Consider the following 13994-nt stretch of genomic DNA (forward strand, 5'->3'; position numbering starts at 1 on the left):
ACAACTTCCTGGTGCTGCTTCTGCTGTTGCCCTGCGAGCCACTCTCTGAGAAGCACTGATAAAACCATTCTAAAGTGGTTTCGTCCAAATTCCCATTCTACAACGGAGATTTCAAATGCAGCTCTTTAATATTCCCTGTAGTTAACTGCCCTTCCACCTCTTATTCCATCTATTACCTAATTCAGAGCAAGTGAATTAGCATCCAACAAAAATGTGGGTATTTTATTTCTAATTCAGATGCAAGCATTTTGAATTGATTTTTTCTTGTTTGGAGACTCAGTGCCATCATTTTCTTTCTTTCTTTCTTTTTTCTGATTTGTTTTTATTGAAGCATAGTTGATTTACAGTGCTGTGCCAATCTCTGCTCTACAGCAGAGTGACTCAGTGATACACATAGTGCCATCATTTTCATAACTGAAGGACCATGGAACATCCTGTATAATATTTCATAGAAATTTTATTTAATCTTGAAAAAATTTTCCCTCTGGAAGTAAATAAAGATGTAATATCACTATAGAAGCATTCATGCATATAAAGGTATCTCTTATATGTATATATGATTTATAAAAGCAAGCTCTTTTACAAAGATATTTAAAGAAAGGCATCAATTAGTGTAACTATGTATTTTGTGACCAGATTTAACAGTCTTACCAAAGAAACCAGGAATTGCATATGGAACATCTGCCCCAGACTGCTCTCAGTTGCCCTAGAAGAGCTGGGAACACGTTAATTTTATTTGCTACCTGGAACGGTGCCTGGCATGGCTAAGAAATGTCTCTCAGAAGATTGAATGTGCCTGCCAAGAATTGTTGAACACACAGATATCAAATAAAAATTTGATTCTTGGGACTTCCTTGGTGGCGCAGTGGTTAAGAATCCACCTGCCAGTGCAGGCGACACGGGTTCTATCCCTGGTCTGGGAAGATCCCACATGCCCCGGAACAACTAAGCCCGTGCATCGCAACTACTGAGGCTGCACCCTATAGCCCGCAAGCCACAACTACTGAGCCCATGCGCCACAGCTACTGAAGCCCGCGTGCCCTAGAGCCCACGTGCCGCAACTGCTGAGCCCACATGCCGCAACTGCTGAAGCCCGTGTGCTGCATCTACTGAAGCCCGCATGCCTAGAGCCTATGCTCTGCAACAAGAGAAGCCACCACAATGAGAAACCTGTGCACCGCAACAAAGAGTAGCCCCTGCTCGCCACAACTAGAGAAAGCCCGTGCACAGCAACAAAGACCCAACGCAGCCAAAAATAAAAATAATTAATTAATTAACTAAAAAAAGTTTGATTCTTATTCTTTAAGCCTAGTTGGAGAGAGAAGTCAGGACGTTCTAAAGACAATAATATTTACAGTACCTACTGAGGGAGTTTAGTAAAGGGAGACAGCAGTGAGAGCTGGACCTTGATGCATGAGTCTTGTCTAGGTGAAAGCGGTGGGGTTATTTCTTCTCCATGTGAACTGTAGTCTGTGTCTTACCAGGCTCCGCATGATCTGGCCTCTGTGCCTCTCTAGCTCATCTTTCACTGTTCTCCGCTGCCTGAGAACCATGCTCCTACCAGGGGAGACGCACCGTCTCTTTGCATGAGCTGCTCCCACTCCCTGAAAGGCCACGCATGCCACACCCCCACCCCTTCTTTGTTTGCCAAATTTCGCTAAGGGGAGGATTTCCACATACCACAAGGCTTTTCCAATTCTTTCCCCTAAAATGCAGGATTGCACTGCACCTTTAGCCCTTTATAGATAGTCCCAGAACTCTGGGGACTGGAAGAGGACCCTCTGACCTAGCTCCCTCAACCCTCAGTTGCATCTTAGGACAGTCCCACAGCCTTAGTATTTTCATCTTAGCTCTGTTGTGTGTGTGTGTGTGTGTGTGTGTGTGCGGTACACGGGCCTCTCACTGTTGTGGCCTCTCCCGTTGCGGAGCACAGCCTCCAGTTACGCAGGCTCAGCAGCCGTGGCTCACGGGCGCAGCCACTCCGCGGCATGTGGGATCTTCCCGGACCGGGGCAGGAACCCGTGTCCCCTGCATCGGCAGGCGGACTCTCAACCACTGCGCCACCAGGGAAGCCCCTTAGCTCTGTTTTTGATGTGGCTACATCTCTTTTCAAGTTCCTAGTCCTTTCTCTTCCCAGCACTAACACCGCAAATTGATTTGCATCCCACTGTTGCATGACTTAGAAAAGTGTTCTTGGTTCTCATCTTCCAGTCCTTGAGGTCTGAAATCATTTTCTCCTCCTTCCAGACCAGTGGAGTGCTAGGTCTGCAGCTAAATCTTATTTTAATAAATGTAGATGGCCAAGGCTTCTATAAATACCACTGTTGGAAAAGACCAAACACAAGACTGGTTTTATTTATACACTCACAGGAGTCCAGCTGTGTCTATATCTCTATGCCTTGAACCCTGAACTCAGTCATTTTACCTTTTTGTTATGTGACGTGTGATTGGAGATAAAGATGGTGGTGACAGAGACAGGCTGTTTCTAGGAAGATTTTACTTTTTTGAGGGGCATCATTCTGTATTTTGATTCACTTTTAGGCTTAGAAACCACATGGGTTGACAGGAATCATATGAAATAATTAAATAGCAATTCCTTAGTATTTGCATATGTAACAGAATGTTAAAATAGGACTCTGTGTTTAGTTTCAATTTTAGCAGAGGATTTGACTCAAAACAAAACATGGCAGATAGCCCTTCATTCAGAGTGCTAGAATACCTATTCAGGACTGCAGAGGAGATATTGAATGTCAGTGTTTTGACTCTTCTTAGCCAGTATCTACCTTGAGGAAATAAACATCCTGATGTTGACAGTGAAGTCCTGTAGACCAATGAGATGCATCATCTAAGCCAGATGTTCTGAATCTGAGTTTAAAAGACATGGTTCCACTGTATATTTTGATCCATGCATGGGCTTCAGAGAGTTTAACCATCTGTATTCACTCCTATTTTTTCTTTATTGTGGTAAAATACACATAACATAAACCTACCATTTTAAGCATTTGTAAGTGTACAATTCAGCAGCATTAAATTCACTCACAATATTCTGTAACCATCACTAGTTATCTATACCCAAACCTTGTTCATCATCCCCCAAGTAAACACTATAGCCATTTATTCTGTGTGTATGTGTGTGTGCACTGGTTCCATTTCTGCACAGAAGGTTTTATAGCTCTGCCCTAGAATATCAGGAACTACTGCTTTACACATTTCTTGGTGTTGCTGTTGGCAGTAAATGGAAAAGCAGATGGATGGCCACCAAGTCTAGCCTGCCCTAAAGTTCTTACATTCTGATAATGCTATTCCAGTGCCACTTTGAGCCTCCTTCCTCTGTCTAACCAGGAAGGGGTATGCTGAAGGAGCCCAGTTAGTAGCATTGAAAAGATAAACCCAGCTGGTTCTTTTAGAATCTTCTTTTATTTTGACTATTTCTAAACTGCATAATCTTGTAGAATTTCTTCCTCTTTGCAAAGAACTTAATTTTAGGAAAATATATGATCAACTTGGGTTTCTTAAAGGATTGTTTGAAGGTCACATTTTTTTTTTCCTTTTTCCTTCCAGAATTCATCAAAGAGGTCACCATAGCTCCCAGTTGTTTCTGCTCTGGTTTGCTGGTTGGTGACGGGAGTTGGCCATAGCGGAGAAACTTTATAGATTATATTCATCTGTCCTCTGTCACTGTGCATCAGTGTAAGGACAGGAAATAATGGGGCAGAAAAATATCCCTGGCCTGGGAGCCAGAGGACCAGGAAGTCCCACATTCTAGTTCTGCAGCCTTCACTGAATTGAATGTCTTATTAACTTTGGTAAAGAAATAGCCATCACTTGATCCCATAACTATCTCACAAATTTAAGATGGAATTGTAGTTAATAATCATCAGACAGTATACGAATTTTTATTATTTTTTTATTGAGGTGAAATTCATATAATATGCACAAATTTTGAATTTTAAAAATTATCCTAGATTCGCATCCCAGCTGTTCCTCTTCTTGGGTAAGTTACTTCACCTCATCTAAAGCTCAGTTTTCTCCCGTATAAAATGGAGATAACAAGGGTTCCTATCTCACAAATAGAAAATTTTTCTTTACGTTTGCTGTAAGGAAGACATTTGATAGCAATGTCTGGCTTAGAGTAAACATTCAGTAAGTGGAAGCTATAATTACCATTAATAATAATAAAATACCAAATAAATTATTGCCTCAAGTACTCCTGTCCTTCAAAAATGGTGTCAGATTCTTAAGACACTGGATATGGCTCTTCAGTCTGATTCTCCATAGCTCCTTTTGCTCTTAGGCTCAGCAAATGGGATGCTTCTGTCATCTCCTCTCGTGCTTGGGGAGACAGAAAGATGAAAACCAAATGGCATCCAGCCCTGGTGCTGTTCTGGCCTCCTTTCCCACTGGGTGGTGTCATGGCAGCCTGTAATCCATATGGCATTTTCTGATGCTCTACAGCTCCGGGAGGGGTTCAGAGAGACTGGAGGCAGCATCATGAAGTGTCACCTGCCCAAGGATTGTGCTTATTGCATGAAGCTGTGAATCTCACAGAGCTACAGAAATCGCTTGCAGGGATTGAATTCATTTAAAAATTTTTTTTGATTTTGTTTATGCCTTAAATGTTTTTCCCCTTTAGACAGAGCACATGCTTTTAAAACATTCTAATTGTATGTTTGCTTAATGGAGTATAATTATATATCAAGTAAATATGTAATTATGCAGTACTTTAAATTAATATTATTTACTTGATTGATTTAATGATTCTGAACAATTAGCCTATTGTGCTAAGAACAGTTTAGCCAGCTTTTAGCTGAGACTCATAGATATTGACATTTAGTGTTTGTAGGAGTGACATACAGTTTCTAAAAGGTTTAAAAATACTGCCTGAGAAAACAAATTTCCTACACTTTTACATGGTCACAATCTAAAAAAACAACAAAATCGGTTCCTTCCTCAAGATATTTTACATGTAGACAAAGACAAATCTTATTATAAGAAGAGATTGCTGGGCTTCCCTGGTGGCACAGTGGTTGGAGGTCTGCCTGCGGATGCGGGGGACCCGGGCTCGTGCCCCGGTCCAGGAGGATCCCACGTGCCGCAGAGCGGCTGGGCCTGCATGTCCGGAGCCTGTGCTCCACGGCGGGAGAGGCCGCAGCAGTGGGAGGCCCGCGTACGGCAAAAAAAAAAAAAAAAAGGAGACATTGCCAAATAGGGTTCATTCCTTCGTTCTTTCACTCATTGATTCACTCAGCAAATACCTACTGAGTGCCTGCCATTGGACTAGCACGTGGACTCTGGACTTGGGTTACAAAAATGAAAAATGGTCTACTCTTCTCATGGAGCTTAGTGTCTAGAGGGGGAGACAGACATAAACAGTTAATTTGAATACAATAAGCTGGCACTAACTGTGTTTACATTGTGCTCGTTAATTCTTACCACCATTTTTATTTTACACACAAGAGAATTGAGGCTTGGAGAGGTTAGCAACTTGTCTAAGGTGAATCAGGTAGTAAGTGGTAAAGCTAAGGTGAAAACCCAACTGTGGCTTCACCATTTTGCTCTACTGGTGAAAGCTATAACAGATGAAAATGGACAAAGATGACTTGACTGAGCACTTCTGCCTGGGTGTTAGAGAAACTGTCGGAGACAAGAGAACACTTGAACTTCGGCTTTGGAGTATGAATAGAAATTTACCAAGGGAAGGAAAAACATCACAGGCAGGAAGCAGCTTGTATAAATGTACATTTTGCAATTCCTCTGATGGCAAAATTTTTCTTCCCAATTATTCTGTTTTTAATCAATATATTATTTCCATTCCTTGAGAACTTGTCATTGGGGAATCTATCTGAGGATAAAGAATGGGCCAGAAATAGACCCAAATCATGTTGGGTGAAAGGGGCAAGCTGTTATGGAGTTTAAATCGACAGAGGCCCAATACTGGGTCACCCTGGATTGTTTGGTAGCTTTGTTAGGCATTTCCTCTACTTTGTTTAATAAACTATACCTGTCATTCTCAAAGGTCTAGGAAAATTAATAACCTGGAAGGCCCCCTGACACTACCCACAATCATTTTGTAGGAAAAAAGTTACAAATTAACCAAAAAGAATGGGTTTTTTGGCAGCCACAGAGAGAGAGAAACTCCATGTGTTTGCTTTCAGGTGTCAGCTCTAGAGACCACAGATAATTTCCCACTTATATTTTGACTAGTTATTATCTAGTTACTAGAAAAGCATGAACCAAACAGATTATTCCTGTCTCTCTCTCCCCACTCTTAAATGTAAAGAATTTGGGACGTTTGGGTTTTCTTAGACCAGTGGTATTAGTGTTGCAGAGCACTTTCTGATGACACCATCTGTAAAAAACCTGTTGTTTTCTCCAGAATTCCCTGTATCAGCCAGTGGCACCTGCCATCCTTTTATCCTTTTATCCAGCCATTCAGGCTGGAAACCTAGCAGTCATCCTCGATTCCTCCCCCTCCACACTCATGCACTGTCACCCTGTGATCAATCCCTGAGTCTTGTACAGGCATTCCACTTCCTCTCTATGTTTTGAATCCCTCAAGTCTTTGTGTGTCCCACTGCCACTCATCCAGCCTAAGCCACCATCATTTCTTACTTAGATTCCTAATATAGCTACCTGACTGCACTCTCTGACTTTCGTCTTGTGTCATCCATATCTCTTCTCCATCCTGGACCTTGAGAGGTCTTTGGAAAATGCGAGAGTCACTCTCCTTCTTAAATACTTCTCTCAGTTCTTAACAAGGCCTGGTATGATCTGACCCTTCAGTCTATGATTTTGCCGTATACGGTTTCATTCATTTTTTCCAAACATAGCTAGCTCTATCTGACCTTAGGGCTTTGCGCTGGCAGTTACCTGATAAAATAATAATAATAATAATAATGATAGCCTGTATTAATTGATCACTTTGTGTATGTCAGATACTGAGCTAAGCCCTTGAAATACATTCTCATGTAGTAGCCACAACCCTATGAGGCAGGTAGGTAGGTATCATTCATGACATTTTATGGAGAAAGGCTTAGAGAGGTCATGAAATTTGCCTAAATTTTTCCTTACTGTTAAATTAATAAATACCTAATCGATTGAGGCTCATGCCTAGAATTTTGAGGCAAATGATAATCTCAACCAGTATACTGTTGTATCAAAGTAACTTATACTCAGAAGACCTGGGTTGCAATGCTGGTACTGACCAGCAGTGTGACGTCAGACAAGACAACCTCTGAGAGTCAGTTTTCTTATCTGCAAAATAGAGATCATATTAGTACCTGTCTTATATGACTGTTGTACAGATCAGAGCCAAGCAGAATTCTAGGAACATAGCTGATATCCTATAATGTGTTAAAATGAACGTGTGTTAGATGAATGAAAATGCTAGAGGTTGCCCCCATGGAGTTGTAGGTTCCCTCATTAAAAGAGGAAGAAATAAAACCCTTGAAAAAGCCTATCTTTAGCTTATTCAGCAGCACTTTTTCGTGTTTTCACTTTTATCGTCTTGGATAAACTTAGGGATAGTGCAGGATTTATAATATAATCCTATAATTAAGCATCTAGTAGGCAGGTCAAAACATTTTATACTAAATAGAAATTAAATGCAGTGGAACATTGAACCTTTGAAATCCAAATATTGGAACCTTTAAAAATCCAAATATGTATGTTAAATCATCTAGTTTAATTTAAAATGTTTTGGATTGGCCAAAAAGTTCGTTCGTGTTTTTCCGTAAGAGCTTACCAAAACTCGAAGGAACTTTTTGGCCACCCCAATATTTCAAAATATGTTTACCAAAACAGAATTTTTAAATTAAAAAAATTGCAGGATTAAACTCTTCTTTCTGTGTTTGGACCCTGTTCCCAAATCTTTCTGCTGTATTAAAAGAGAATGTAGTGTCACTTCCAGAAGTTGTTTGGTGTGCTACCTGCCCATGGAGAGGAAGTCGCTTGGCAAATTCATTTCCTTCCGCTGTGTTCCTTTAGGTCTCAGAATGCAGTTGGCCCATCAGGCAGGCCCCCAGTCTGCACAACCTCTTTGCTGTGTGTCGGAATATGTATAACTGGCTACTACAGAATCCCAAAAACGTCTGTGTTGTCCATTGCTTGGTGAGTAACCTTTTCTTGTTGCTGTTGTGGCTATCATTCGTGCTGGTTTGGTTTGGTCAAACACAAATGGCCTTACACAGACTGGTGAACCAGGTAATGCTTAAGTTGAATAAGCATTTCTTAAGAACCCACTTAGGAATTAGGTGATGTGAGGGATATAAAATGAGGGGAAAACTTATTATTCTTGCCCTAAAGCTCGAATACCAGTGGGAGAGGCAGATATGTATACAACCCACATAATACAGGGCCTCTGGAATGTGCTAACTATTATAAAAGAGATAGAAACAAGAGCTGTGTGGGCATAGGCAAAAATGCCATTGAGTTTTGGGTGAATAGAATTGACATTAGCACACTGGAATATTCTTCTCTTACCTTTATGTTTGAATAAAAATGAAATAAAAAGACATCTATGCCCTTATAAGTAGTCACATAGATAGACTGTATTTTATAGCAATTCCCAGTGGGACTGATGATCTTTCTGACCACTGACTTCCTAGAGTCCCTTTCCCCAACCCTTCCTCTGGAGGGCTCTTGCCTATTGTTTAAAACTCAACTTTAGGTAAAATCTTTTTTGACAATATGGACATTCGACCTATATATCTAAACGTCTTTGGATTTAAGCATTTAATATACTACGTCATCATAATCTGGTGGCCCGCCTGTTTCCCCACTAGACTGTGAGCATCCTGTGGGCAAGAACTGTGCCTTTTTTACTTTGGAATCCCAGGTATGAAAGATTTTTTTTTTTTTTAACACTGTATTTTATTTTTACAAGAGATAAATAAACTGACACCAAGCAACAATGATTGCAATTACCAAACACGAAACACACTCACACCATGTCATAATATTGACATTCAGTCCAGGAATCCTCCACTGTAACATCTCCTTTACTTTGCAGTGAAAATTGATTTGTATATTTTTTGCCTCTGAGTCCTTGTGGGATTTTTTTTTTTTATTCTATTCAAACAGAAAGTCACAAGGTATGAAAGATTTGAATAAGCGATTGGATATATAAAGAAATGAACACACACATAAAATCTGAGCATAAATACTAGAACTATTCAATGCTTCTATAAACTTCAAGGTGTGTTTTTTGCTATAATCTTAGTTGATGATTTTCTCCCTCTTTCTTGAGTGCCAGTTGGCTAAAAGAGGGATGAAAGCTGAGATTTTTTTCTTCTTTCCATCTCACATCCCCAAATTCTTGGTAATAAAAGAAGAACACTTGGTGTTTCGTAGGAGTTTAATGTGAAAGGCCAAAGGGTTTTCCTTTCAGAGACAGAACAGATTGTATAAAGGACAGATTATTTTTAGAGACTAAGCAGCCTTTAGGTACTTTGGTGATTTTTTTCTTCACTCGAGAACTTTCTAAAAGTTCAGCGAGCCTAGGTCTGGCAGCTTTGTAAGAGAAGATGGCTCGAGAGAGACCAGAGGCTCCCAGTTCTAATGATACAATCATAACAAATAAAAACCCAATGAAGAAGAAAAAAGAAGAGACATACAAAGAGTGAAGACCCTATAGCCTGCTCTCTAGGCTTACTGAAAAAGGACATGCATGAGTTGGAAGTCTGCACCAAGTCTTTGGAAGTGGAATTACAGCTGGAGGTGGGAGCATTTATTTTTATCCTATATATACTGCTGTTTTATTAAAAATAAGCATATATTCACCTTTTAATTAAAAAAACTAAGAAAACTTTTAAAAAGACCTGCATGGCTGATAAAAGGAGGGAACACATATCTAAGAGCCACGAACCTGTTAAAAGAGTGTCAGGAAGACTAAATTCTAAAAAGAATTAAGATTGAGAAAAATGTCTTTTTAAAGAAAACTGTCCTTGGAATAAGGACAACAATGAGTGCTGGAGGCACACGGTATAATCTTAAGTCCTTTATTCTGTTCCTTCATCGGGGGAACAGATGTCAAGCTAGAAAGGGAGTAACACTGATAATTAAGACAAAGCTGAGATGTAGGGAGATAGTAAAAGAGCGTCACAGTACTTAAAAATAGTCCCCTCTCTAGACTTAAATTATGTGACAGAATGCTAAAAGCACTTGGGAAAGCAATTATGGGCTCCTTATGCAATGTGAGGCAACAGGGAGGAAAGTGCCAGTCAAGCAAGGAGAGGAGATGTTTTTCCAAAAGGTGGAGGAGGCTGATCCTGGAAACTTACAGGCTGGTGAGCCTGATGGCAATTCAAGGCGAAATTCTAAGACAATTTGTGCACAGATGATTTTAAACTCTTAGAAAAAAGGAGTCCACATCGATTCATTATGAACACACATATCAAACCACTGAACTTTTGGAACAAGACTAATAGATTAGTAGAGATAGTTTATTGGAGTCCTGCGAGATATTTCCCCATTTCTTATATTCAAGATGGAGAAATTTGGGCTAAATTTTTATACATTTAGACAAATACTGGCTGAATATTGCTTCCAAAGATAGGTGACTAATGGATCAGCATCCTCCCAGGAAAAGGTTGCATTTGGTTGCCCTTTTATTGACAGCTTTGAAAATGTGGAGGCAAGCTTATCAGTTTTCTCAGGTTGGTCATTTAAATAGAAACTACCAATGTGAAATTAAACACAGGATAGATGTAAAGTCCCGAATTCTGGTTCCAAAAGATTAAGTGTGTTTGTCTATTAACACATCATTTGAAAAAGAACTAACAGTTTTAGTGAATAGAAAGATCAATAAGAACTTATGGTGCGATTTAGCTTACATTTAAACTAGTTTAGCCTGGGGTTATGTTAATGAAAGCATAGTGTTCTTACCACACTAAGGAAGATGATATTTCCTCTCTAGTTTGGTCAGAGCACATCTTATATCTTGCATTTCACATCTGGGCAGCACATTTAAGGCTGTTGTTTTAAAACTGGAGTCTGTTAAGAGGAAGTCCACTGAATGATGATGTCTCTTAAAATGGAACATCAAATGAGGAAGAATTGAAGGGATTGTGTAGTAGTCGGGGTTCTCCAGAGAAACAGAACTGACAGGATATGTGTAGAGATACATATGTAAGAGGAGATTTATTATAGGAATTGGCTCAAGTGATTCTGGAGGCCTAGAAGTCCCACAATCTGCCTCCTGCAAGATGGAGAACCAGGAAAGCCAGTGGTAACATTTAGTCCATGTTTGAAGCCGTGAGAACCAAGGGGGCTGCTGGTGTAGGTCTGAAAGCCAAGAGCTCCGATGTCCAAGAACAGGGAGAAGATGGAGGTCCCAGCTCAAGAAGACAAAGAGAATTCTCCCTTCCTTTGCCTTTTTGTTCTATTTGGACCCTCAACAGGTTGGGTGATGCCAGCCCACTTTGGTGAGGGTGAATCTCTACTCAGTCTACTGATTCAAATGCTGATGTCTTCCAGAAACACCCTCACAGACACACCCAGAAATAATGTTTTACCAGCTCTTTGGGCATCTCTTAGTCCAATCAAGTTGTGACATAAAATTATCACAGATCGGGTATGTTTTCGACCTGGAAAATAGAAAAGTTGATGGAAAGGGAGAGTATTTCAGATATGTGAAGGGTTGTCCCAGGGAGAAAGGAGTAGGTTTACACTTTGTCCTGAGAGAAGGAAGAATGAGGATCGTTGAGTGGAATAGACTGCAACTCAGCATGTTCAGTATAAGGAAGAACTTTGTGAAGTTCATCCAGAAGCAGGATGCTCCTTGTCAGTTAAAGTATTCTGGAAGAAGCTGCTCACCATCTGTCAGGAATGTCATCGCTTGCATTCCTTTACTGAGTGCGGTTGAATCAGGTGAAGCTTCTTTATTTTATATCCATCTAGGAACATAACTTTGGGTAAAATACACACATCGCATATTCCAAAAAGCAGTATTTGCCTAACCTGAGAACTCTTTACCTTCACCCTAAACTGAGAGACCTCAACTGTTAGTTCTGATCCTACAAGTCCACAGTTACTCTGAAGACTAGATTATTTTTCAGTAAATATGTACAAATCTAATTTATATTGCTGGGTTTCTTAGGTTAGCAGAGAGTCAGTTGTATCCTAAGAATCCGTCTTCCCTTGCTGCTTTGTGATTTAAATAGCTGGGACAGATTTGGGTTTTCAGGTGAGCAGTTTTGAACTGACAGGCACCTGTAGTTAAGATTTCTCTCCTCCACACCCCACGCCCAGACTCCCCACCCTTCACCTCTTTCTTTTAATTGCAAGTACAGCCACTCTCATTGTGGAGTGCCTGACCGATCCATGTTTATGACAAGTTTATACGTTTTCTTTGATAGGATGGACGGGCAGCATCATCAATTCTGGTTGGTGCTATGTTCATTTTCTGTAATCTCTACTCTACTTCTGGCCCAGCTGTTCGATTACTCTACGCAAAGCGACCAGGAATCGGACTTTCGCCATCCCACAGGAGGTAAAGTCAGCTAGATGCAGGGTTGGCGCAGACATGGTCTAATTTGTATCATGTCCCCAAAAAAGGGGAAAAACCTTTTTAGATAATCGATGTATTGTCTTCCCTCTTTGGGCACAGTTTCTTCTTTCTCTTATTTAAACTGCATCTCCTTACTTCCTCTTGGATTAAAACTGCGTCTGATGATAAATTCTGATTTTTTTCCAAAGCTAGCCCTTAACTGATAAATTTAGTCTGCTAGATCAAATATTGAGCTAGTGTGAAATGCCCGTAAGGCTTTTCATTTAATAAATACCCCTTTATCAGCTCTTCGGGGGGAAGTACAGCAGTGTCACTAGATAAAAGCTTTCCTAAATTATGGCAGCATTCTCTTCTGCCAGTTAATGTTTAAAGAATTAACACACTAAATTTTTATTATAGGTTAATAATTTATGAGAGCAAACTTTCTAGCAAACTGACTGCTTATTTCTTCTGCTGTGGTCACACCAACAGAATGTCTGTCTTGTGTTTTAGGTACCTGGGCTACATGTGTGACCTCCTAGCAGACAAACCCTACCGCCCTCACTTCAAGCCTCTCACTATTAAGTCGATCACTGTCAGTCCAGTTCCTTTTTTCAACAAACAGAGAAATGGATGTCGCCCTTACTGTGATGTACTGATTGGAGAAACCAAAATATATACAACTTGTGCAGATTTTGAACGAATGAAGTAAGTCATGATACTTTTCTTCATTTCTTCTTGTGAACTGCTCCATTCCTGTGTAAGTTGGATCCTATTCTTCCTTTGAGGACTACATTATGAAATGGCTGATATTTTAAAAAATGTTCAATATAGGTGGTAATCATAGAAAAGCACAATTAAATCAAGGGATGCCATAGCCCCCCTTCAAATGGTGATACAAACTAAGGGACTAACGTGAGCTATAATGAGGGTTCAGACAGTGGTGTAGGGCAGAGACCTGGACGTTTAAGAAGGAGATGACCTTGATAAGAATTGGTGACGATAATGGAAGAATCAGGAATGAGTGAGGTTTCTAGGTGAGCAACTAGGTAGATGGTCGTATAATTAAAAAGTTATAGAATCTATAATAAAGAGCAAGTGCCAGTGGGAGGTGGTGGGAGATATGGAAGAAGGGACTAGATGATAACAGGAAGTGAAATTAATTTGAAACAGACTGAATTTCAAAATTGGTATAGGAGATACTCACAGAGCATCTCACTGCTGTTTCTATATTGATCTCAGTTAGATTTCTTTGTTCTCTCTCTGTTTTTATCATAAATTTACAGTTAGGGCAAGGTAAATACATCAGGGCTACATGTATTTGGGGAAAACGATTTCTGCTAATGGGCAATTGATTTATCTAGAAATCAGGATGGGTTGGAGAGAGAGGACCTGGCATGAGACCAGTGGCATCCTGTGGCAGAACCAATTTGCTTCCAGTTGGCACTGGCTGTGCTCCTTACTTTGCTTAAGATAAGAAATGGTTCCTGGGTTCAGGCCTGGGCAA

The 13994-nt window shown here is 40.2% G+C and overlaps 1 protein-coding gene across 4 annotated transcripts in view; it reads left to right on the top strand.

The window, feature by feature from the left end:
* DNAJC6 (DnaJ heat shock protein family (Hsp40) member C6) overlaps positions 1–13994 on the top strand; it is a 155751-nt gene that overhangs the window by 111531 nt on the left and 30226 nt on the right. For all 4 annotated transcript variants that reach the window (XM_007460081.1, XM_007460082.1, XM_007460083.1 and 1 more), the window contains 3 exons: positions 7987–8109; positions 12357–12490; positions 13001–13195. In XM_007460081.1, coding sequence (XP_007460143.1) covers positions 7987–8109; positions 12357–12490; positions 13001–13195 — 452 coding nt within the window. The remainder of the gene's footprint in view (positions 1–7986; positions 8110–12356; positions 12491–13000; positions 13196–13994) is intronic.

The sequence above is a fragment of the Lipotes vexillifer genome, unplaced genomic scaffold, assembly GCF_000442215.2.
Source record: "Lipotes vexillifer unplaced genomic scaffold, Lipotes_vexillifer_v1.1 scaffold134, whole genome shotgun sequence".
Taxonomy (NCBI): domain Eukaryota; kingdom Metazoa; phylum Chordata; class Mammalia; order Artiodactyla; family Lipotidae; genus Lipotes; species Lipotes vexillifer.